At 37.5% G+C, this 25,421-nt stretch overlaps 2 protein-coding genes and 1 long non-coding RNA gene across 3 annotated transcripts in view; 1 reads left to right on the top strand and 2 right to left on the bottom strand.

The window, feature by feature from the left end:
• The window catches only part of LOC140512603 (sulfotransferase 1C1-like), a 198,457-nt gene that overhangs the window by 148,893 nt on the left and 24,143 nt on the right, over positions 1-25,421 (top strand). The window lies entirely within an intron of this gene.
• Positions 11,858-25,421, bottom strand: part of LOC140512604 (uncharacterized) — a 42,831-nt gene continuing 29,267 nt past the window's right edge. Inside the window, exons 2-3 of the long non-coding RNA XR_011969849.1 lie at positions 12,658-12,838; positions 11,858-12,177 (exon numbers count right to left, since the gene is read on the bottom strand). This is a non-coding gene — a long non-coding RNA (uncharacterized lncRNA). The remainder of the gene's footprint in view (positions 12,178-12,657; positions 12,839-25,421) is intronic.
• On the bottom strand, positions 21,923-23,685 carry LOC140512599 (elongation factor 1-alpha 1). Its single transcript, XM_072621797.1, has one exon. It carries the CDS (start codon positions 23,613-23,615, stop codon positions 22,227-22,229), a length of 1,389 nt encoding a protein of 462 aa, XP_072477898.1. The 5' UTR covers positions 23,616-23,685; the 3' UTR covers positions 21,923-22,226.

The following is a 25,421-nucleotide window of genomic DNA, read 5'->3' as shown; positions in this document are numbered from 1 at the left end:
TCTTGTCTTTCTTGCTATAACAGAAATTGGAATGGGAGCAAAAATTCATAGTTACAGATCTGTATTTGAGGAAGGTGAGTTAAGGTATGTCCAAATTGCTAATCAAAGTGCTAGGACCATGGAGAATTGCCTCCCAATGGAAAAATGTAGTGATTTGTTTTGGATGATTTAGAATTCTAGAACTAACAAAGCCTGAGGGTTTTAAGAGTTTATCAAGACCCAGTATTTTAATTAACTTTCTATTAGCTTATTTTTATTTGTTTTATTTTTTGTAAGTTTTTATTAATATTTTTTCTTCATTACCTCGTCACAGTTATCTGAAGCATCCCTTCCTCTTTAATTTCCAAAAAGTTAGTTTATATGACAAGAAATATTTTTTTTTGGTCCAAACCATTCTTTTTTTTCTAATTTATTTATTTTTAGTTTTCACCATTTACTTACATAAGTTTAAAATTTCTCCTCCTCCCTCTGGCCTCCTGCAGTGAGATGGCATGCAATCTGATATGGGCTCTACACATGCATTCCCATTAAACACATTTTTACATTAGTCATGTTACATCAAAAAATTATAACAAATGGCAGAAAGCATAAGAAAGAAAATAAAAGCAAAATAAAAAAGAAAATAGTCTAATTCACTCTGTACCCTGACTCCCTAGTTCTTTCTCTAGATGTGGCTGGCATTTTTCATCATGGGTCCTTTGGAATTATTTTAGGTCCTTGCATTGCTGAGAAGGACTAGGTCTTTCAAAATCAGTCTTTGCACACTGTGGCTCTTTCTGTGAACAATGTTCTCCTGGTTCTGCTCACTTCACTTAGCATCAGTTTATATAACTCTTTCTAGGATTTTCTGAAGTCTTCTTGTTCATCATTTCTTATAGCACAAGATCCATATCCATATACTACAACTTGTTTAGCTGTTCCCCAATTCATGGGCATTCCCTCAATTTCCAATTCTTGGCCACCACAAAAAAAAAGCTGCTATAAATATTTTTGTACATGTAGATCTTTTTCCCATTTTTATGATCTCTTTGGGATACGGACCTAGAAATGGTATTGCTGGATGAAAGGGTCTGCATAATTTTATAGTCCTTTGGGCATAGTTCCAAATTGTTCTCCAGAATGGTTGGATCACAGATCCACTAAAAATGAGAATTAGCCAATCTGATAGGTGTGATGTGGTACCTCAGAGTTGTTTTGATTTGCATCTCTCTAATCTATAGTGATTTAGAGCATTTTTTTCATGGCTACAGATAGCTTTTAATTTTCCTGTGGAAACTGCCAGTTCATTTCCTTTGACCGTTGTAATGGTAACTATGAGATTGTAAAGATCTTCCCCACCCATTAATGAAAGCTTGATTAGGGGAGGCCCACAATTTTTATTAATTTTCTAATGAGGCATGGTTCTCAAGGGTTGTGATACTCTCTGGCTCTGAAAAATGTTATGCTGAAGTGAGATTTTACTTTGGAATTTAGTTTTTGAAAGGAGGTTTGTGTGCCAGATGAGACTCTGGGAAGCTGCTAAGTAGCTCTTCGACTTTAAAAACCCAGATGTTGGTGCTTCTCTATCTGGTAACTTTGTATGTATGGTCAGACAGTTAACTGTCTATTGATTTGTGATGATTGCTTGTGATTTCTTGCTGTCAGTTTCCATTTCTTATCTATCATAAAAAATGCTGCTGTGAATATTTAGGGGTGTATACACAGATTTTTTTTCTTATTGATGACTTCTTGTGGTAGAAGCCCACTAACAGAGTCTCTTGGTCAAAGGTTGTAGACATTTTAATTGATTTATTAGCATAATTTCAAATTGCTTTCCAAAAATTGCATTAATTAAAAGTTTCACCAATATATTAATATGCCTATCTTTCTACAACCTTTACCAAACATTGTTGCTATTTTTTTTTCAGTTTTCAGTGTTTGAGGTGAAACCTGAAGGTTTTGATTTGCATTTTTCTTATTTTTTTGTGACTTGCGTTTTCCCCTGTGGTTGTATGCACTTTGCAGTTCTTCTTTTGAGATGATGCTCTTATTTTTGTTCATTATCTATTGGGTAATGACTCTAATTACATGTATCTATTAATATATGGATGTAGAAGAATAATGGAATATATGTATATGTTGACATACATATACAAACATGCACAGTATACATATGTACGCATATATTCATATGTATAAACATACACACATATGAGTCTTGGATACCAAACCATTATAAAAAAATGTGATACAAAGAATTTTTTTCCCATTTGACCACTTCCCTCTTTCTAAATACATTAATTTAGTCTGTGGAAAGTACTTTTCTACATCAAATTTTTTTCATCTTTTGTTATTATTTCTGTGTCTTAACTGACAAAGGATATATTTCCTATCTATAGCTATGAAAGGTATATGTTTTGTTTTTTCCTTCTAGCTTTTTGTAGTATGATCTTTAATACAGGGTTACATATACCTTTGTAATATATTCTGGAATATCGTGTGATATATTGGTCTGTGCCTAATTTCTAACTGGTTCCTTTCCAGTTTTCCCAGTAGTTTTTATAAATAAAGGGGGGTTTTCTCTAGGTACTTTGTTTTCCACTTTCTGAAAAACTAGGTCATTGGTTTCTCTTGTTTCTGAGTCTTCCCAGTCTATTCTGTTCCATTGATCTCTCTCTCTCTCTTCTTTAGCCAGTGCCACATGGCTTTAATGACTGTTACTTTATGATATAATTTGAGTTCCAAAAGTGCCATCCCTCCTTTGTCCCCATTTATTTTCTTCATTTTGCCTGTTATTCTAGATATTTTTTGAAATGAATTGTGTTATTCTTTCACTAAGTTTTGTAAAGTATCACCTTGTTAACTTCATTCTTGGGCATCTTGTCTTCAAGCTGCTTTTTAGTGTCCAGTGTTAGATTCTTATAGTTCATTTAAGTGCAGAAGTAAGTAGTAATTCATTTGTTGTTTCATAGTTTTCATTAAATGCCTATAATATACAATGTGCTGTGTTAGATTCTGTGAGGGAAATATATTCTGTGAGACAAATCTCTGTACCTCCCTTAATCTGAACCTGTACCCCAGGTCTGGTACACTTCTTCACGTTGTGAACTGGTCCATATTCTTATGTAGAAGGAAAGAGGTAGATGTTAATGTTTTTCATTTTACAAGTGTGGAAATTAAAGTACAAAGTGTGAAAGGTATGTATTTGTAGTTTGGGGACTATTGTTGGTGAGTTTTTAAGGTTTTTTTGTGTGTCAAGGACACCTTTGATAATTTGGTTACCTATTTAGAACAGTGTTGTTAAATTTGTAAAATAAAAATCACAGTACTATAATGCAAAGTAATCAGTTAAGATATTTAAAAAACAAGTTCCCAGAGCATAGGTTAAGAACCTGTGTAGGAAGTGATCTTTAATCCATTAATAGCAGGTGAGTGGGATAGGTTTAGTGAAGACTTCTCATATTGTAATTCTTCTCCCAGGGGTGAGGTAAGACCTAGAGGCTCAAGGTTACAATATTTTTAGAATAGAATAGTTCCATATAAGGATATAAAACTGTGTAGCATATTAGGACCTCAATGATTGGATAAAACTTACATAATTCCTCAATGCCTTCATTTCAAAAGGGATTGGTTAGATTTCGTGTCTAGAATGTAAGATCATATTCTCAGCTAATGAAAATAATGGTCAGTGGAGGGGGGAGGGACTTGCATTAGGGTCTATATAAATCACTGCCTTTTCTTTGTCTTCGGCTTTCCTACTCCAGGTGAACTGGTATAGGATTGTCCTGAATCTCGAGAATCTAGTAAATAAACTTTCTGTCATCACTTTGAGAGGCCTCTGAGTAATTGATTTAAGTAGGGATCTGAGCCATCCCACACACAGGGTTCAGAGGACCTGGCATAGTGGAAAGCCCAGTGGATTTGAAGTCAGAGAACTTGAGTTCATTACTTTGCTACTTACTAGCTAAATGTGACCTTTAACATGTCACTTAATCATTCTGGTTCTTCCACCTGTAAATGAGTGAGTTTGATTAGAATATCTTGGTTCTTTTCTTCTTCAAATTCTATGTATAGAAAAAATGAAAGAATGAGAAAATCACTTATTAAGCAGTTATGTGCCAGGCATGCTGCTTTGTGCTGGGGATACAAATGTAAGCAATCTAGACTGTCTTTTTCCTCAAGATGCTTGTCTTCTAATAGGCAAAGAGGGCACAAATTGAAGAGAGGTGCCCAGGAAGGAGTGTTTTAGACAGGGAAGTCATAGAGATGTTGTTTGGAGCCATGGGGCAATTGATTAACGTGTCGTATGAAAAGTAATTCATGTCATGTGACAATGGAGAGGAACACTGGTGACATGGAAAGGGTGTTGATTACAACTGGGTTTGAATTCTTTCTCTGCTACTTTTTTTAAATTTCATCTTGGGCAAATCACTTCATCTTTCTGAACTTCAGTTTCCTCATTTGTAAAATGAAGAGACTAGACTAAATGTTCTCTAAATTTCCTTTCAATTCTAATCATGGCATCTGTGCTCTTATGAGTTAATGCTCCTCCTATTGAATCTTCATTGTTCCCAATGTGGGGTTCAGAAGAACTTGAAGTACAGTATTTAGTATAAAAAGATCACTTGGTGTAGTAGATAGAAAGTTGATTTTGGAGTTGGAAAGACCTGGGTACAAGTTTGATCATTAACACAGAGTAAGTGAATGAACCTCATAAATCACAAATTAGGTGCCTGCCTTAATTGGTGGATAGCATTTCCTCACTGAGAATTCCCTATACCAAGGGAAATATAGGTTCAGTGCCTTACTCTTTGCTATGTAGAACTACCTGTGGACTTTGATATCCTCTTAGCACAAGGTTTATTCTTCTGGAGGTTGTATAAACTAATACATCTAAAAAGCACCACGCTGACAACTGTATTGCAATACATTTGATTTCTTTCATAATTGATATATTATATCTTTATTTTTAAACATTATTTAGACTGTGTTTGCACAGGCTTTACCAGTCTGACAGAGGAGTGCCTGGCACAATGATGTTTAAGAGCTCTCATTCTCTGAGATAACAGTTCCAAGTACTCTCAAATATAAGAGGTGAAGTAACATCCCTCACTGAAGTAACATCACTCATCTCTTTTTTTTGTTGTCCTTCACTTATTTCTTTATTTGTTTTTAGCATTCATTTCCACAAAATTTTGAGTTCCAAATTTTCTCCCCATCTCTCCCCTCCCCCCACCCCCAAACACCTTACATTCTGATTGCTCCTTCCACCAGTGTGCCCTACCTTCTAACACCACCCCCTTCCCTTATCCACATCTTCTCTCTTGTCCTGTAGGGCAAGATAAATTTCTATACGCCATTACCTGCATTTCTTATTTCCCAGTTGTATGCAAAACCAATTCTAAAACTTTGTTCCTAAAACTTTGAGTGCCAACTTCTCTTACTCCCTCCCTCCACACTCATCCCCACTGAGAAGGCAAGCAATTCAATTTGGGCTATATATGTGTAGTTTTGCAAATGACTTTCATAAGAGTCATGTTGTGTAAGACTAACTATATTTCCCTCCATCCTATCCCACCCTTCATTTCTTCTATTCTCTCTTTTGACCTTGTCCTTCCTCAAGAATGTTTACTTCTAATTGCTCCCTCCTACCATTTGCCCTCCCTTCCATTATCCACCCCACCATGCTTATCCCCTTCTCCCCTACTTTCCTGTAGTGTAAGATAGATTTTCATACCAAATTGAATGTATATGTTATTCCTTCCTTGAGCCAAATGTGATGAGAGTAAGCTTCAGTTTTTCCCTCTCACCTTCCCCCTTTTCCCTCCATTGGAAAAGCTTTTTCTTGCCTCTTCTATGAGAGATAATTTGCCCCATTTCATTTCTCCCTTTCTCCTCCCAATATGTTCCTCTCTCACCCCTTAATTTTATTTTTTTAGATATAATCCCTTCCTATTCAACTCACCCTGTACTCTCTCACTCTCTACGTGTGTGTGTGTGTGTGTGTGTGTGTGTGTGTGTGTAAGTGTGTGTAATCCCTCTAGCTACCCAGATACTGAGGAAAGTTTCAAGAGTTACAAATATTATCTTTCCATATAGGAATGTAAACAGTTCAACTTTAGTAATTCCTTGTGATTTCTCTTTCCTGTTTACCTTTTCATGCTTCTCTTGATTCTTGTGTTTGAAAGGCAAATTTTCTTTTCAGCTCTGGTCTTTTCATCAAGAATGCTTGAAAGTCCTCTATTTCACTGAATGACCATTTTATCCCCTGAAGTATCATACTCAGTTTTGCTGGGTAGGTGTTTCTTGGTTTTAATCCTAGTTCCTTTGACTTCTGGAATATCATATTCCAAGCTCTTTGATCCCTTAATGTAGAAGCTTCTAGATCTTGTGTTAGCCTGATTGTATTTCCACAATACTTGAATTGTTTCTTTCTAGTTGCTTGCAATATTTTCTCCTTGACCTAGGAACTCTGAAATTTGGCTACAATATTCTTAGGAGATTTTCTTTTGGGATCTCTTTTAGGAGGTGATCAGTGAATTCTTTCAATATTTATTTTGCCCTCTGGTTCTAGAATATCAGGGCAGTTCTCCTTGATAATTTCATGAAAGATGATGTCTATGCTGTTTTTTTGATCATGTCTTTCAGGTAGTCTCATGATTTTTAAATTATCTCTCTTGGATCTATTTTCCAGGTCAGTTGTTTTTCCAATGAGATATTTCACATCATCTTCTATTTTTTCATTTTTTTGGTTTTGTTTTGTAATTTCTTGGTTTCTGATAAAGTCATTAGCTTCCATCTATTCCATTCTAATTTTTAAAGAACTATTTTCTTCAGTGAGCTTTGGAACCTTCTTTTCCATTTGGTTAATTCTTCTTTTTAAAGCATTCTTCTCCTCATCAGCTTTTTGGACCTTTTTTTGCCATTTGAGTTCATCTATTTTTAAAGGTGTTATTTTCTTCAGCATTTTTTTTTGAATCTCCTTTAGCAAGCTGTTGACTCACTTTTCATGATTTTCTTGCATTGCTTTCATTTCTCTTTCCAATTTTTCCTCCATCTCTCTTACTTGATTTTCAGAATCCTTTTTGAGCTCTTTCATGGCCTGAGATCATTGCATATTTATTTTGGAGATTTTGGATGCAGAACCCTTGACTTTTATGTCTTCCTGTGATGGTATGCATTGTTTTTCCTCTAAGAAAGTAGCCTTGTATTATCTTACTTTTTTCCCTTTTTTGGGCATTTTCCCAGCCAATTACTTGACTTTTGAGTCCTTTGTCAAGAGGAGGATATGCTCTCAGAACCTGTAAATTCTCAGTTCCTCTAAGGTGACACACTCAAGGGAGAGAAATTTACTATTCTCCTGGCCTGTGCTCTGGTCTGGGAGAAACCATATGCTTTTCTGTCCAGGATTTGTGAGTAGGGTTCCCTCTCCAGAGCCTCCTCCAGCTCTACCAGCCAGTGCTGAGATCAGATCAGAGGTTCAATTCCCTCAGGGTCTTTAGGCATAGAGCTCCAAAAATGGACTCTGCCACTTCCGGGGGCTGCCTGGGGCTAGGGCTAGTGTAGGACCCTGCTTCTTTCTCACCCACGTGAAAGAGCTTTCTCTCTGACCTTTGAGGATGTCTTTGGCATTTGTGGGTTGAGTAATCTGGGAATCACAGCTGCTACCCAGGATTCTGCACCTTGAAGCCTGCTCCAGTCCTGTCCCTACTGTGCAGCCAAGGCTGAGCTGTGCTCTGCTCTGAGTGCAGTGTGATAGACTTTTCTTGTCAGCCTTCTGGGCTTCCTTGGGCTGGAAATCTCTTTCATTCTGTCGTTTTGTGGCTTCTGCTGCTCTAGAGTTTGTTTAGTCATTTTTCACATGTATTATATGGGCTGTGAGGGGAGAGCTTTTACAGGTCCATCATTCTACTCCACCATCTTGACTCTGCACCACGTGCCTCCCCCCACCCCCTTCCCTGAGCAAAAGTCTGGGGATGGGTTATTTCTTCTCCAAAAGCTGTCTCTTGGTATGGTCAGTTGTTTTCCATTTTAAACAGTCAGTTCCTGTGGGATGCAAGTAAGCAACACTTTGACTACATAAATGCCATAAATCTGTTACACAAGCTTTGTTCATGAGCCACAAACATCAAGGCGAAGGAATTACTGTGTGTCCAAGTTCATCAATACCACATTTTTTTTTCATGGACTGCTTTGGGAAAATGCCAAGTTTAGTAGTGAATGAATATAATGATGCAAACCTGCCAAAACCAAGGAATGCCATGTTAAATAGTGACCTTCTTTTGAGCAAGGACTATTTTGGGTTTCATTATATTTGAAGATGCCATCTTAATGCCAGGCACATAACAGGCACCTTTCAAATACTTTTTAACAATTAGGGTAGTTGAATGTTTTCTACAATTATTTAACCATTGAACAGTTTCCTGGTTAAGTTTTCTTTTAAATAGGTGTTTTAGAAAATGTCATGTCATAAGAAGGCCAAGTCCTACTGTGGGCCAAAATCAGATCAATTTTTTAAAGGAAGGTGTGAGACTAAGCCTCTCTGGTCCCAACCTTTTCCCTTTGTGTGAGGTTTTCTTATTGTAAAATTATGAACAACACCAGGTTCCCAGGCAGTACACTTAGACCCTTGGCTCTATACAGAATTGAGTGGATTGTATCTTCAAGTGCCATTTGTTGTTGACAGAGCATCTCCTCTACAATGAAAGTGAAGGTGGAAATAGGATACTTTTTCTGATATCATAAATAGTGTACAACTGTGTGGGTGTGCTGTTTGGTGGCATGAAGACTACAAAAATGTTCTTTTTCCATGATATCATTTTTTGATCAAACATGATTTCATTGGTATAAGAAAATTCTATCAAAGAATATCCCTCTACCAAAGAAGATTAACACCTACTCTGCAACTTACCATCTTGGAGAGTTGCTTGGATCCCTCAGATATAAAATGTTGTGTCCAGAGTCATATAGCACATATATGTCAGGAGGGGAACTTGAACTCAGGTCTTTCTAATGTTCCACTCTATATCCAATGCATTGAAATGCCTCTTAGGATATTTTTTATGCAAAATAATTTTTCTTTCAAGTAAAACCAGGTAATAGTCTTTTAAGATTTTTCATATTAAAAACTTGCAACTCATGGTTCAGTTGTTTAATATACAAGCATAATAATATTCCTGTTGCTCATGTGTATATTTTAGGGATATATCAAATCGAGAAAGGAAAATTCAGTACTTCTTTGTAGAGATTGAACATTACCATATGATGTAAGATCCACTTGGTGAGCATGAGTAAGTGGCATATGATAAAACTATCTTTGTTCAGTGATTTGCTCTTTTTACAACATAGCTTAATATATTTGGAAAGTTACTGTTTTCCAGTGTAATTATCACATGGATGATATATCAAGTCAATAGTCTTTCCAGATTATAAAATAAAATAGCAGATATATGCTTATGAATGGGGTTATACTTAGAAGTTCATGGAGTAGGTGATTGTCTGTGCAGTTTAATTTGAGGGACACTAAAAAGTCCACTCTTACCTCAAAAATATTTCTTACAATTTTCAGAGTCACATAATTATTCCTTCAATTCTTTCATCTGTTGAAATATTATCCTGTGAGAGGTACTACTTTAAACTGTGGTCACTTTTTAATGCTCTTTGTGTAAATGAGTCTATTCACGCTGAAGAACAATTTTTAAGAGAGGGAAGAAAGAAAAATACTGACATTGTTGTCACAAATGAAGATGTGAATGAACCACTTCAGAAGGGCATTATTTTTTAGATTGTGGATACTGAAGTCACCTAAGGAAAAATTTCTTTTTTGAGAAGTTTCCTTAGTAATGATCCTGGTTTCCAAAAACTAAGTACAGTTTTGTTAAAAAAATGCAATGGTCCATTTCCTCTTGGGTAACTGGATGAAATTTCTTCTTAAATCTCTTGCTAACCTGAGAATTCTTTTTACCCTGTCTGGGTAATATGCCTACGGTGTTTAAATTAACTGTTTTCTTAACCCACTAATAATTCTTATATCAGCAACCTAGATAGAGAACACTTTTCTTCATCTTCTAACATCAGTCAATCACTTATTCCATTTCTCAACTTTTTCCTTTTCCTTCAGCTTTGAGACCTTCTCAACACTCCTGCTCAGGGAGTACAGGACATCTATGGCCTTTTTCATATTATCCTTTTGAGTCATCGATGTTAGTATCTCAGAATATCTGATCTCCATCCCTGTCGTTGACAGAAGAAACTCTGCTTATTATTCAACTTCTCCTGGTATTATTTCTCATCTTTCCACATATTTCTCTTGCTATTTTGGAATTTTCTATTCTTCTTCTTTTCTGCTTTGAGTTCTCCTTTTTCTTTATGTGTTTCTTTTGTGGCTTTCAAATTCTTAAAGAGTTGGGTATGGATGATGGAGTTGAAGAGTAAGCAGACTGTTCTTTAATGCAGGTGAATATTGTACAACAAGGCAAGTCACCTTGTCAAAGGGCAGATGGATGAATTCTTAGCTTTCTATCTACCAGAGGTTTATGCCTAGGATTATTCTAGCTGCCTACCATTAAAAACGTAATGTCATCATGCCTTTCCTACCTCTCCAATAACTTTTGCATTTGTCACTTTCTTTCTATTCACCAACCTAATTCTGTCCTTCTACACATTGGTTTGCCTAACCTATGAAGTCTGTTGCATCTCTAATCTGCCATTGACTTCTCTGCCAAAGTAATTTTCTTAGATCCACATGTCTAACCTTATTATTTTCCTACTCACCAAACATAAATGACTCCTTGGAGCATCTAGGATCAAATATAAATTCATTTGTTTTCCACTTCAGGCCCTTTACAGCCCACTTTATAGTCTCATTATGCTTCTTCCTTAACAGCCCTGTACAGTCTTCAGAAAATCATCTTTTCGCTATTTCTCATATAAATTTCTCCTCATGATCCTGTTTTTGTACTTGTTTTCCCTTATGACTGACATGGACTTTAGTCTCCTCCCTCCTCCCCCTTAGTATCTGTAGTTTACTTAGTGGCTCAGCTCTAGTCTCATTTTCCACAGAAGACTTGCCTAATTCTATCAACTGCCTTTTTCCACCCAAGTATTCTTGTATATTCAATGACTCCTATTGTTTCCAGGTCCCTTCACATCCTGACCCTTTCCTGCCTTCTTACATGTTACTTCCCTTTCCTTTCTCTGAGACCAAGTCACACTGACCCTGGTTCCTCTGCTCTTCATCCAGCACAAAACTATTTTTTGACTTTGCACATTCTCATGTTGTGCAATCTGCAATGCCCTCCCTTCTCATCTCTGAGATGTGTCCTCCTTTCTTTTCAAGTCTCAGCTGAAATCGTGCCTTTTACAGGAAGTCTTTTCCAAGCCTCCTCAATCTGAATGCCTTCCTGCTGGTGATTATTTCCAAATTTTCCTTAAGTATATCTTGTTTATGCACAATTGTTTTGTGTTTTCCCTCATATACTCTGTTCGTTGCAAGCAGGGACTGCTACTTAGCATGGGGCTTGGAACTTATGAGATTTTTAATAAAAGTCTGTTTACTCTCTTAATATCTGTGTGTTTGTGTGTATACACACTCATAGTTATCTCCTCCAAATTTACTTGATTATGAGCTCGAGTTAGAATTTGATCCAGTATTGTCTTTTATTCTCAGTAGTAATTGACTGATTTCGATTTAACTGTGTGTGTATATGTATATATATATGTATATTAAAGTATGTACACAGTCATATTTATGTATGTGTATATGTGTACAACATATATGTACATACATTCATATTTGAGTGTATAAACACACAAATACAAAGTTATGTCCCTCAAATGGATAGTAAACTCTTGGAGTAAATAATTGCTTCATTTTTGTCTTTTATTCTCATTGCTTCAGATAGGTACCTGGCACTTAATAGGTGCTTAATAATTGCTTTTAATTAATTGGTTGCTGAAGAATTAGAGTGTAGATAGAAAGAGAAGCACAGCAAAGGACTTGCATGTTTTGATGTACATATGGCCATGGGGTTTAGTGGAAAAGAAGTCCAGGGAAGATTTAGCTGAGTTTCTATACTTTTGCACCTTAGATCTCAGTGCGAAAGGTCAAAGTGGTTCCTGCCATTTTCTTCTTGAAGTCTTCATCAAATTTCTCATTCTGGGCAATAGTAAAATGGTTCTTCCAGTCTCCTGCCATTCCTGAAACAAACCAAAATTCCTGTGTTGATCTAACAAGGTAGAATTTTCAAATTTATCATATATTTTTATAGCCTCTGAATGAATGGGTGAGAGCATAAACCTTATTTTTTCTATAATTACAGAAGAATACTGTTGACCTGAATATATATCAGTTCCATTAACAGCATACATTTTCATAGTATTTTTCCTTTCACAAAAAGATTTTCACTTATCTTGCCACATTTTATGATCCTATGATTTAGACAAATTAGGTAAAATTGAACCCATTTAAGAAATTAGTAAATTGAGATCCAGCTTATGGTCTCATATTGATTAGGGATATAGCTGACCTTCTGATTTAATTTTTCTTCTCTTTCTGCAGTGTTATGATGTCTCTCCCAAATATGTAGGAAGAGAAAATTCTTAAACAAGTCACAGCTAATATTTACTAAGATTTGCTTTCCCATGCAACATGACCCTGTGAACTTGAACCTCACTCACCTTTCCTCATGGATGGGGAAATGGAGTCATCCATTATGGCTCTCGGAATGTTGGTGTAGTTTGTCATGGGATTTTGATACATCATATCAAAAGAGGTGTGATAGATGATCTTAGTGATAATTTCCTCTGATAAGTCTTTTTCCAGGAACTTTATAATCTTCTGGATTTCCTGCTTTGGGTTCTAGGTGAGGGGAAGTCAGTTAAAGTAAGAAAAACAACCAATCAGACAGAATCTTTTATAGACACAGTACCCCACTATATTTTAAATGAAGTCATAGAATCCTAAACACAGGGGTAGAGGAGTCCTCAGGGCCTTCTAATCCAACTGTTTTATTATGTCAATAAGGAAATTGAGGCAAAATGAGGCTCAGTGACACCCATAAAGTGAAACAGGTAGTAGATAAATTATGTGCTATGATGAGCCTGTTAATCTTCTTTAGGCCCCACTCCTGGTTCTGTCATCTTTCTCTTTGTGGCCACCAAAGCCTCCACACCCTGGCAGTTCACCCTCAACCCTGCGTTTCTCATACTGGAAGTATCCCTATCCCTGACACCCTTTCTTCTGACAGACCCATTCCTGCCAGAACCTGAATTTTAAGGCATTATCCAGGCAGTCACATCTTCTTTCCCATCTTGGTTCTACTTCTGATACCCCAGAATTTCTCTAATATATTCCCTTTTATGCATCTATCTCTTCCTGTGTCCTAAAAAAAACTATAAGAAAGGAGTTACTAGAACTGACGATAGAAAATGACCAAGGTACAGATTTCTTTTAATGAAGTGGCAAGTCATGATCACACGTTGACCTTAGAGAAAATGAAAACAAATCCAAGCAAATGATGACTATGCATAAGAATGGGAAGTCAACAAAATCAATGGAGTTCTTAGGATCAAAAAACAAGTGATGTTCGCGACAAAATTTGGAACTGCCAAGCCAAGCCTAATAATTTGCTCTTTTCAGGTTACTTGAAAGCAGGTAAGTATAAAGAAATCTTTGTTAATAAGGATAGATCTAGTTTATCAAAACAGGTATGGAAAGAATGAACTTCTAGTTGATTTTCATGGTTATTCTAGCGCTGGCCCTGGCAAGAAGGAAAGTAGGGTCCTACCACTGAGCATTTATCCAAATCCCACATATCTGCTTTGCGTTCTTTCTAACAACTAGTTGAACTCTTCTTAATTAAAGAAACAAGAAATTTCTTGAAGAGGGACAAAATGGAGGGAGAAGTAATACTGCAATTATAAAGATTAGATAATGAGACTTGTGAATATATTGAAACCCATCCAGGAAGGACTTGATAAACAGAAATTAGCATGTTGAGTTATGTAGAGGAAAGGAGGTGGAGGTTGCAATGAGGAGACAGAAAACAGTAGGACCTATCTAAGGGCAGTTTTGTCTAGGTTAGGCTCTAGAATGAATAGATATATTTTGTTGGTAGTATAAGCTAATTGCATTATAATGTCTAGAATGAAATGGAATAAAACAAGGATGACTAACATCAAGACAGCTCTGATACTGTCATGCATAACTCTTTTCCTAATGAGTAACATTTGTAAGACATTAGAAAGGGGCTCCCCACTATGGAAGACTGGATACTCTTGAGCTTGCACTAGAGCCCCTGGTCTTTCAAGTTTGGGAGGGAAGACTGTACTAGCATATGGGGAATCAGAAAGAGGTTCAAGAACAAAATGGTGCTGAATAAAATCATAAAGACACCGAGGGACTCCATGGAATGGAGATTAAGAAGGCATTAGTCAGATGCAGAGGGAACAACCAGGTCCAAGAAGAAGGAACATTATATGTGAGGAACTGATAGAGGCCCAATTGCTTTTTTCTTTTTTAATTTATTTATTCTCAGTTTTCAACATTCACTTTCAAAAATTTTTGAATTTTTAATTTTCTCCCTGCCTTCCTCCTACCCCCACCACAGGACAGCATGTATTCTTATCACTCTTTCCTCCAATCTGCCCTCCCTTTTATCACACCCCTCCCTTATCCCCTTCCCTTTTATTTTCCTGTAGGGCAAGATAGAATTCTATACCCTATTGTCCATATATCTTATTTCATAGCTGCTATATAAGTACAATATTAGCATTCATTTTTAAAGCTTTGAGGTCCACATTCTCTCCCTTCCCCATTCCCCATTCCCCATTGATCCTCATTGAGAAGACAAGCAAATTGATTTAGGTTTTACACGTGTAGTCATGCAAAACATACCATTCCATAACGGTCAAGTCGTGAAAGACTAATAATATTTTCCTCTATCCTGCCTTCCATTTATTCTGTTCTCTCCTTTGACCTGTCCCTCTACATAAGTGTTTGCTTCCAATTACCCTTTCCCACAATCTGCCATCCTTCTATTTGGCTTCCCCTCTCTTATCCCTTTCCTCCTACTTTCTTGTAAGGTAAGACAAACATCCATACTCAATTGAGTGTGTATGTTATTCCTTCCTAAAGCCAAATCCAATGAAAGAAGGCCCTCTTATAACCTCTCATCTTGTCCTTCTTCCCCTCCATTGTAAAGGCTTTTACTTGCCTCTTTTATGTGAGATGATTTACTGCATTCTACCTCTCCCTTTCTCTTTCTCCTAGTACATTCCTCACAACACTTAATTTTCTTTGTAAGATATCATCCCTTCATATTCAACTTGCCCTGTGACCTCTGTCTCAATGTCTGTCTGTCTGTCTCTCCATAAATATACAGATAGATATACATGTATATACATGCATACATATATTCCCTCCAACTGTACTAATACTGAAAAAGGACTCATGAGCTACAAATATCACCTATCCATGTAGGAATGTAAACAGTTCAACTTTAATAAGTCCCTCGTGGGTTCTCTTTCTTGTTTGCCAGTTCATGCTTCTCTTAATTTTTGTAATTGAAAGTCAAATATTAAATTGAGTTCTGTTCTTTTCAAAAAGAATGCTTGCAAGTCCTCTAATTCACAGATGTTCCATTTTTTCTTCTGAAGTATGATACTCAGTTTTGCTAGGTAGATGATTCTTGGTTTTAATCCTAATGCCTTTGACCCCTGGAAGATCATATTCCAAGCCCTTTGATCTGTTAGTTTAGAAGTTGCTAAATCTTTTGTTATCCTGATTGTATTTCCACAATACAAGAATTGTATTTTCTGTCTGCTTGCAATATTTTCTCCATGACCTCGGAACTCTGGAATTTGGCTACAATATTCCTAGGAGTTTTCCTTTTGGGATCTCTTTCAGGAGGTGATCAGTGGATTCTTTCTATTCCTATATTTTCCCTTTGGTTCTACGTTATCAGGACAATTTTCCTTGGTAATTTCTCAAAAGATGATGTCTAGCCTAATTTTTTGATCATGGCTTTCAAGTAAGTAGTCCAGTAATTTTTAAATTACCTCTCCTGGATCAATTTTCCAGGTCAATTGTTTTTCCAATGACATACTTCTAATGATAATTTAAATGGGAAGACTTTTTGTGTTCATTAATAGGCCCATGTGCTCTGCCTGAGTAACAGGGAAACTTGAGTCACATGAGTGTGAATCATAGGGAGGCTGTGGTCGAGTAATTTGCTAAATGAATGGAACAGGAAGAGGTGGAGCTAGAGCAAATTTGAGGGGAAGTTTGTCATGAGAGCAGTCAGAACTGAAGGATGCCAGTGTGAGAAGGGCATTTTGTTTAAGGGAAAACTGTGATTTGTTCAATGAAGCTGGTTTGTGGAAAGCTTATCAGGGGGAATAACTGGGGCTGTTATTGTTCTCTACATTGTTATTGTGTATGAATTTTTGTTACTATGATGGATTTGGCTTTCTAGTGCATGAAGAAATGTCTTGATTCTGCCTTTCATGTGGAGAGTCTGTGGTATTTCGGGATTCAGAATTTTGCCAGGATATTGAGGGCCACCATAGGTACTATGGCACTACAACACTTCACATTGTCTTCTTTTTTCATTCTTTTGCTTTTGTTTTATGCTTTCTTGATTTCTCATAAAGTTCTTAACTTCCATTTGCTCCATTCTAATTTTGAAGGAATTATTTTCTTCAGTGAGCTCTTGGGCCTCTTTTTCCATCTGGCCCACTGTGCTTTTTAAGGAATTTTTCTCCTCATTAACTTTTTGAACCTCTCTTGCCATTTGGGTTAGTCCAATTTTAAAGCTGCTATTTTCTACAACATTTTTTGGGGTTTCCTTTAGCAAGCTGTTGATTCATGTTTCATAATTTTCTTGCATCACTCTAATTTGTCCTCTCAGTTTTCCCTCTATTTCTCTTACTTGATTTTCAAAATCCTTTTTGAGCTCTTCCATGGCCTGCGACCAATTTATAGTTTTCTTGGGGCTTTTGGGTGCTGGAGCTGTGATTTTGTTATCTTCTTCTGTTTGTATGTTTTTGTCTTCCTCATTGCCAACAATGCAAGAAAATACCTCTTCACCAAGAAAGTAAGAATTTATAGTATATTACTTTTCTCCTGCTTGCTCCTTTTTGCAAAAATTTCCTCGACTTTTGTACTCTTTGTTAAATGTAGGCTTCCAGAAACAGCCTCTGCTTCAGCAGTCTGTGTCATAGCCCTGGGACTAGGGCCAGAACAAGCTCCCCTCTCAGGTAGATAAGAGACCCTTCCCACTGACATTCAAATCTATCTTTGGCATTTGTGGGTTGAGATGTTTGAGAACCACAGAACCCACCAGCAATTCAGTCCCCTAAGGACTGCTCCAGCTCTGTCTGTACCCGGTGAACTGTGCTACACTCCCTCCCTGGTGTAATAGACTCTCCCTGTCAATCTTCCAGATTATCTTTGGGTGAAAGTTGGCTTCAGTATGTTCTGTTGTGGGTTCTGCGGATGTAGAATGTGTTTAGTATCATTTTTACAGGCGTTTTATTTATTTATTTTATTTCCAACATTCATATCCACAAAATTATGAGTTCCAAAATTTTCTCATCTCTCCCCTCCACCCACCCCAAAATGTTGTGCACTCTGATTACCCCTTCCTCCAATCTGCCCTCCCTTCTATCACACCCCTCCCTTCCCTTATCCCCATCTTCTCTCTGTTCTTGTATGGCAAGGTAGATTTCCATACCCCATTGCCTGTATTTCTTATTTCCAGGTTGCATGCAAAAACAATTCTCAACCTTCGTTACTAAAACTTTGAGTTTCAACTTCTCTCCCTTCCTCCCTCCCCACCCATCACCACTGAGAAGTCAAGCAATTCAATATAGACTGTATATGTGTAGTTTTGCTGAAGACTTCCATAATAGTCATATTGCATAAGACTAACTATATTTCCCTCCAACCTACCCTGCCCCCCAATTTATTCCATTCATTCTTTTGATCTTCTGCCTCCTCAAAAGTGTTTACTTCTAATTACTCCCTCCTTCCATTTGCCCTCCCTTCTATCATCCCCTCATCCCACTTATCCCCTTCTCCCCTATTTTCCTGTAGGGTAAGATAGATTTTCATACCAAATTGAGTGTGCAGGTTATTCCCTCCTTAAGCCAGATGGGATGAGAATAAGTTTCACATTTTTACTTCTCACCTCCCTCCTTTTCCCCTCCATTGAAAAAACTTTTTCTTGCCTCTTTCATGAGAGATAACCTGCCCCATTCCATTTCTCCCTTTCTCCTTTAAATATACTCCTCTCTCACCCCTTGATTTTATGTCTTTAGATATCATCCCTTCCTATTCAATTCACTCTGTGCTCTCAGTATATATAGACAGATAGATAGATAGAGATATAGACAAAGACATACATACACATGTATATTTACATAGATATTGATGTACATATATATGTAGGTGTAATCCCTCGAACTTTCCAAATACTAAGAAAAGTTTCCAGAGTTAGAAATATTATCTTTCCATGTAGGAATGCAAACCGTTCAACTTTAGAAAGTCCCTTATGATTTCTCTTTCCTGTTTACCTTCTCATGCTTCTCTTGATTCTTATGTTTGAAAGTCAAATTTTCTATTCAGCTCTGATCTTCTAGTCAAGAATGCTTGAAAGTCCTCTATGACCATTTTTCCCCTGAAGTATTATACTCAGTTTTGCTGGGTAAGTGAATCTTGATTTTAGTCCCATTTTCTTTGATTTCTGGAAAATCATATTCCAAGCCCTACAAATCCTTAATGTAGAAGCTGCTAGATCTTGGACTATCCTGACTGTATTTCCACAATACTTGAAATGTTTTTTTCTAGCTGCTTGCAATATTTTTCCCTTGACCTGGGAACTCTGGAATTTGGCTATAATATTCCTAGGAGTTTCTCTTTCAGAAGGTGATTGGTGGATTCTTACAATATTTATTTTATTCTCTGGTTCTAGAATATCAGGGCAGTATTTCTTAATGATTTCATGAAATATAATGTCTAGGCTCTTTTTTTGATCATGGCTTTCAGGTAGTCCCATGCTCTCCTGGATCTATTTTCCAGGTCATTTGTTTTTCCAATGACATATTTCACATTATCTTCTGTTTTTTTCATTCTTTTGGTTGTGTTTTGCAATTTCTTGGTTTCTCATAAAGTCACTAGCTTTCATCTGTTCCATTCTAATTTTTAAAGAACTAATATTTAAAGAGTTATTTTCTTCAGTGAGCTTTTGAACCTCCTTTTCCATTTGGCTAATTCTGCTTTTTAAGGCATTTTCTCCTCATTGGCTTTTAGGACCTCTTTTGTCAACTGAATTAGCCTATTTTTAAAGGTGTTATTTTCTTCAGCATTTTTTTCAGTCTCCTTTAGCAAGTTGTTGACAACTTTTTCATGATTTTCTTGCAGTGCTCTCATTTCTCTTCCCAATTTTTCCTCCACCTCTCTTATTTTATTTTCAAAATCCTTTCTGAGCTTCTATGGACTGAGACCACTGCACATCCTCTCTGGAGGTTTTGGATGCAGAGGCACTTACCCCAAGTCTTCCTCTGATGGCATACATTGTTCTTCCTCATCTAAAATGATGGAAGAAAATATTTGTTCACCAAGAAAGTAGTCTTCTATACTCTTATTTTTTTTCTCTTTTGAGCATTTTCCCAGCCAATTACTTGACTTTTGAGACCTTTTTCAAGAGGGAGGTATGCGCTGGGGAACTGTAAGTTCTCAGTTCCTCCAAGGTGGCACAATCAAGTGAGAAGAGTTTACTGCTCTCCTGGCCTGCACTCTTGTCTGTGAGCAACCAGAAGCATTCTGGTCTACCCAGGATCTGCAAGTACAATTCCCTCTCCACAACCACCTCCAGCTCCACTGCACCAGCATTCTTTCTCAACCCAGGATAGCAACTCAGGGCTGAGATCCAGATCAGCTGCTCAATGGCCCCAGGGGCTTTAGACCTACAGCTCCAAAAATGGATTTTGCTGCTTCAGTGGCTGCTACTGGTGGTGCCAGACCCTGTTCCCTTCTTACACAGGTGGAAGAGCTTTCTCACTGACCTTTGTAGCTGTCTTTGGCATTTGTGGGTTGAGCAATCTGTGATCTGCAGCTACTGCTGGGGATTCTACAACCTGAAGCCTATTCTGGTCGTGTCCCTGCCATGCCGCAGCCAAGGCCAGGCTGCACTCCAGTCCGTGCCTGGTATGATAGACCTTTCCTGCCAGTGTCTTGGGTTGGAAATCTCATTCACTCTGTCACTTTGTGGCTTCTGCTGCTCTAGAATTTGTTTAGAGTCATTTTTTACAGTCATTTTATGGGCTATGGAGGGGAGATTCTACAGGTCCATCGTTCTACTCCTGCGTCTTGTTTCCACCCCAGTGACTAATCATTTTTAAAGGTTTTCTGAGGAGTTTTGAGTGGACAACTATCTAGGAGGTCCCTGCTTCTATACCAGCATCTTGGTTCCACCTGATAGAGGCCCAGTTTCTTGGGAACACAGTACTACAGAGGAAGCAATGTCTAGGATGTCTGGAAATATAATTTGGGTCATGTCTTCCAAGGCAATAAAGATTAAGAAAAGAAAAGGAGGAAAGGAATTTAAAATAAGAAATCAATAAAGTTAGTTCAGTATAGGATTCACATGGTGAGATCTTGGATTATAAAATATTTCTGGAATACTGAAGTAGATGGATTGATTGTAGAAAGGAACTTTAGGTACAGTGAACATAAAGGAAATTTTTTTGCCATAATCTCACTTTAAGGTGATAAAGTATTGAACTAAGGTGGCAGATCTGTGAGTGAATAAGAAAAGAATAAATCTCAGAGTAATCTCCCAGTTTCATAATGGTCACTAAAGAGCACTGATACAATGCTCACTATGATACAAGAGCCACTTGATTGTGTGAGGGATACAGAGTGGACAGAAAACAGGACTCAAAAGATGGTAGAAAGAGGTCTGAAATTTGTCCCAGACACACTGACCTTTTGATTCTTGGAAAATCACTTGACCTTTAGTATATATTTCCTCCTCTATAAAGTGGAGACAATTTTTACCAGCTATTTGACAGGATTCAGGAGGGGATACAATGAGAAAGAAATGTAAAGAGATAAGAATAGGAAATGGAACTTTGATTTCATTGACATAAGGACTTCTCAGATGCAGAATATCCCTCTACAAATGCAAGTCACCACTCTTTTGAAACTGATACCCTGCTGGGGAGCTGTCTGGGAAACAGAAATGATAAGTCTTTTGTCCAGGACTACATAACCCTTATATTTGCAAAGTGTGACTTCATCCCAGGTCTTCCTGGTGCTGAGAACATCTCTACATCCAATACACCTCAACTCTCATATATATAAAATACTTGACAGAATCTAAATGATAATAGAAATGTCCAATGTATAATGGCAAGTAAAGTGGGATCTTTGACTGTTTTTATTTTAGTATAAAGTGCTTCTGATTGAATCTTGCCGTTATCAACAAAGAGTCTTTACTAAGAATAAAGTAGAGAAACAAGAGTTACTTTAACGAGAAACAATACTTGCATTTGTATTCTTAATGTGATTAAAGATCTTCTCCACACATTAATGAACTGGCCCATTAAGGGAATTTTGATTGGGAAAGATTTGGAGGAAGAACTACAACTTTTTTTTAATGTGGAACTGGTTTTAAAGCATTGGGATGCCCTCTGGCACTAAAAAAAAGTTTTAAATACTCTCAGTTGAGGTTTTACTTTGGGGTTTTCTGACTGGAAGTGTTTTGTTTCATCAGACAAGACTTGGGAAAGCCCTAAGGAGGCCCCCAGATTTGAAAACCTATATGTTGGTTCTTCTTTCTGTGGTAACTATGTTAATATCATTGGACCTGTCTGTTGATTTGTGATATATGCATTGATCATGGTCAGGCAGTTGGAAGGCATGTCTGTTGATCTGAAATTTCTATTTTCTTTTTTTTTTTTTTTCGCATTAAACTGCTTTAATGGTCTCAAAATTCTGTGACAGATTTTTGGTCAAGTTGTTTCCATTTAAAAATTACTGATTTTAAAAACTAATAACTTAAAACTGCCACGAAACAAATGGTCCACAAAAACATTCCTTTCCTCCTGAAGCTTTTACGATGCATTGTAATCATTAACCAGTCTTTTACTATTAAACTTAAATGGCCAATTGAGACAAACAGTTCTGAGACCGTTCTTCCACCACTGATTAAGACTGGGGTGGCAGGTGTTGTACAGAATATTCATTTAGCCTTCTGGGCCTTCTGGGCAGATTTTGTGACCTTGCCAGCTCCAGCAGCCTTCTTGTCAACTGCCTTGATGACACCAACTGCAACAGTCTGCCTCATATCACGAACAGCAAAACGACCCAGAGGAGGATAATCAGAGAAACTCTCCACACACATGGGCTTGCCTGGAACCATGTCAACGATGGCAGCATCACCAGATTTCAGGAATTTAGGGCCATCTTCCAGCTTCTTACCAGAACGCCGATCAATCTTCTCCTTCAGTTCAGCAAACTTGCAAGCAATGTGAGCAGTGTGACAATCCAGAACAGGTGCGTAGCCAGCACTGATTTGGCCTGGATGGTTCAGGATAATAACCTGTGCAGTGAAACCAGCTGCTTCCATAGGAGGGTCATTCTTGCTATCACCAGCCACATTACCACGACGGACATCTTTGACAGACACGTTCTTGACATTGAAACCAACATTATCCCCTGGCAGAGCCTCACTCAAAGCTTCATGGTGCATTTCGACAGACTTTACTTCAGTTGTAACATTGACTGGGGCGAAGGTGACCACCATGCCTGGTTTTAGAACACCAGTTTCCACCCGGCCAACAGGTACAGTACCAATACCGCCAATCTTGTAGACATCTTGGAGGGGTAGACGAAGGGGCTTGTCAGTTGGACGAGTTGGTGGCAGAATGCAATCCAAAGCTTCAAGCAGTGTAGTTCCATTAGCATTGCCATCCTTGCGAGTGACTTTCCATCCCTTGAACCAGGGCATATTAGAGCTAGGCTCCAGCATGTTGTCACCATTCCAACCTGAAATTGGCACAAAAGCTACTGTATCAGGGTTGTAGCCAATTTTCTTAATATAGGTACTGACTTCCTTGACAATTTCCTCATATCTCTTCTGGCTGTACGGGGGCTCGGTGGAATCCATTTTGTTTACACCAACAATCAGTTGTTTTACACCTAGTGTGTAGGCCAGAAGGGCATGCTCACGGGTCTGCCCATTCTTAGAAATGCCAGCCTCAAATTCACCAACACCAGCAGCAACAATCAGGACAGCACAGTCTGCCTGAGATGTGCCTGTAATCATGTTCTTGATGAAATCTCTGTGTCCTGGAGCATCAATAATGGTCACATAGTACTTGCTGGTCTCAAATTTCCACAGGGAGATATCAATAGTGATACCACGCTCACGTTCAGCCTTCAGTTTATCCAAGACCCAGGCATATTTAAAGGAGCCCTTTCCCATCTCAGCAGCCTCCTTCTCGAACTTCTCAATAGTTCTCTTATCAATTCCACCACATTTGTAGATGAGGTGGCCAGTAGTGGTGGACTTGCCAGAGTCTACATGTCCAATGACGACAATGTTAATGTGAGTCTTTTCCTTGCCCATTTTTGTGGAAGTTTAGCGATGGTTTTCACAACACCTGTGTTCTGGCGGCAAACCCGTTGCGAAAAAAAGCTGAAATTTCTATTTTCTATGAAATTCAGGGTGCTAACTTTTCCCGCTAAACTAGGTGAATGAGATATGTCCTTGATTAAAGGAGATTGTTAATGCCCAAAAGTTACCTTTTCTTTTATAAATGCATATCTAGGAACTTGTGATAGCAGGCCTCTGTCTGTATATTATAATTAACAGTATTAAGAGATGCTCTCTGACAGTGCAGTAAATTATTTGAAAATTATCCTCATGAAACAATAAAATTTGAATAAGAAGCAAGACAAAATATTTTGAGGCATCTTTTTCTACTTGCATCAAAATCTTTCTTCTTTGGCATAAAGAAGATACACGGGAGGATTGGAATTATGTTTCTCTGTCTTAGCCCCTCACATTTACTAAGTGAATCAGTATATTACTGCAAACTATAACCTGCTAATGTGAGGATAGTTACCACAAAAGAGAATCTAAAAGAATGGCCAACAGGGCCCAGACCTAAGACCAACGTAAGAAATCAACAAGAAAACTTCAAAGTTTGCACTCTAGGTCACAGATGTTTTCTCGTCCTTGAGGAAAAGGGGAACTGTGACACTAGTAATAACTTTACATATTTGAGTGGGGAAACCATCCCCAGAGGCTGTTTGGCAAATTGAACCTTTCATGCTAAGCTTACATTCAAGATGGCAAGACCATGAAGAAGCCATGACTCTGTGTGTCAGATGGCTACAAGTGACATCCAGGTGGAAGGGAAGAGGAAAATGTGTGGTGATGGAAGATAAATCATAAGTAATTATATTTTTCTAGTAAAAATGGAATCTGTTATAAAGAAAATGTTTAAACAAAGAGATGAGGGATTTTTTCCTCTGAGACAAACATGTTCTAAAATGGACTTCTATGGATTTGAACATACATTCAAGTCATTCCAGGAAACGGATCAGAATAAGGCACCATAGGAACCAAGAGGGACTCACTGGGACCACAGGGACTTATACATCAGGTCTAATACTAGAATAATTTAATCACCTCCCATTCTCATGATGGTTCTGGGCTCATGGGAGTCTAACAGGTGGTCAAAAAAAAAAAGCTACATTTGTAATTGATTTTGGATTCAGAAGGCCAGTTGTATAGTGAAACAAAACAACCAACAAATAATTTTATACTGAGTGCCCGTTAGCTCTTTTTTCTTGCTTTTCCATTCCTTCTGACAATTTTTTGAAACTAAAAATTTAATTCAATAATTCTCTTGCCTCATATCAATTTCATTCAGGTTTTATTATTCCATATTTACATAACAAACTAAGTCAGAGCTTTCCTAATCTGGAAATTCTCTGAACCAATTTGAAAAATAATTTAAATTACAAACACTATCTGCATTGAGTTGGTCAGACTGTTGTATTTTAGCTCATTTGAGGGGATTCAGGAATCTGGTTTGAGGCTCTAAATAGTCTAGCTTCAACCCCAAAACCATAATATTTTCTTTTCAAATTTTATCTTCTAATACTCCCTGAAAAATATAGTTATGTAAAATTACAGGGTATATTTGCTTTTTAAAAAATTTAAATGACTGAGGACAATGCCTGGTACACAGTAGGCATTACATAAATATTCATTCCCTCCCTTTTTCTTATCAAGTCATTCGCTGGTTTCTAATCCACATGGATTTCTTAGCATTTCCTATAAGAAATAACTAAAGCAGATCTGGCAATGCTGGTAAATCATTTTCAGATCAAAAGAAGTAATTTATATAAAATGCTTTGTAGA

The sequence above is a fragment of the Notamacropus eugenii genome, chromosome 6 (genome assembly GCF_028372415.1).
Source record: "Notamacropus eugenii isolate mMacEug1 chromosome 6, mMacEug1.pri_v2, whole genome shotgun sequence".
In the NCBI taxonomy this organism is placed as follows: domain Eukaryota; kingdom Metazoa; phylum Chordata; class Mammalia; order Diprotodontia; family Macropodidae; genus Notamacropus; species Notamacropus eugenii.
Note: the sequence above shows the minus strand (reverse complement) of the source record. Positions and strands in the feature narration are given on the sequence as shown.

Bases quoted from the DNA above. Each gene is read 5' to 3' on its own strand.
- LOC140512599 (XM_072621797.1), bottom strand. From the start codon at position 23,615: ATGGGCAAGGAAAAGACTCACATTAACATTGTCGTCATTGGACATGTA.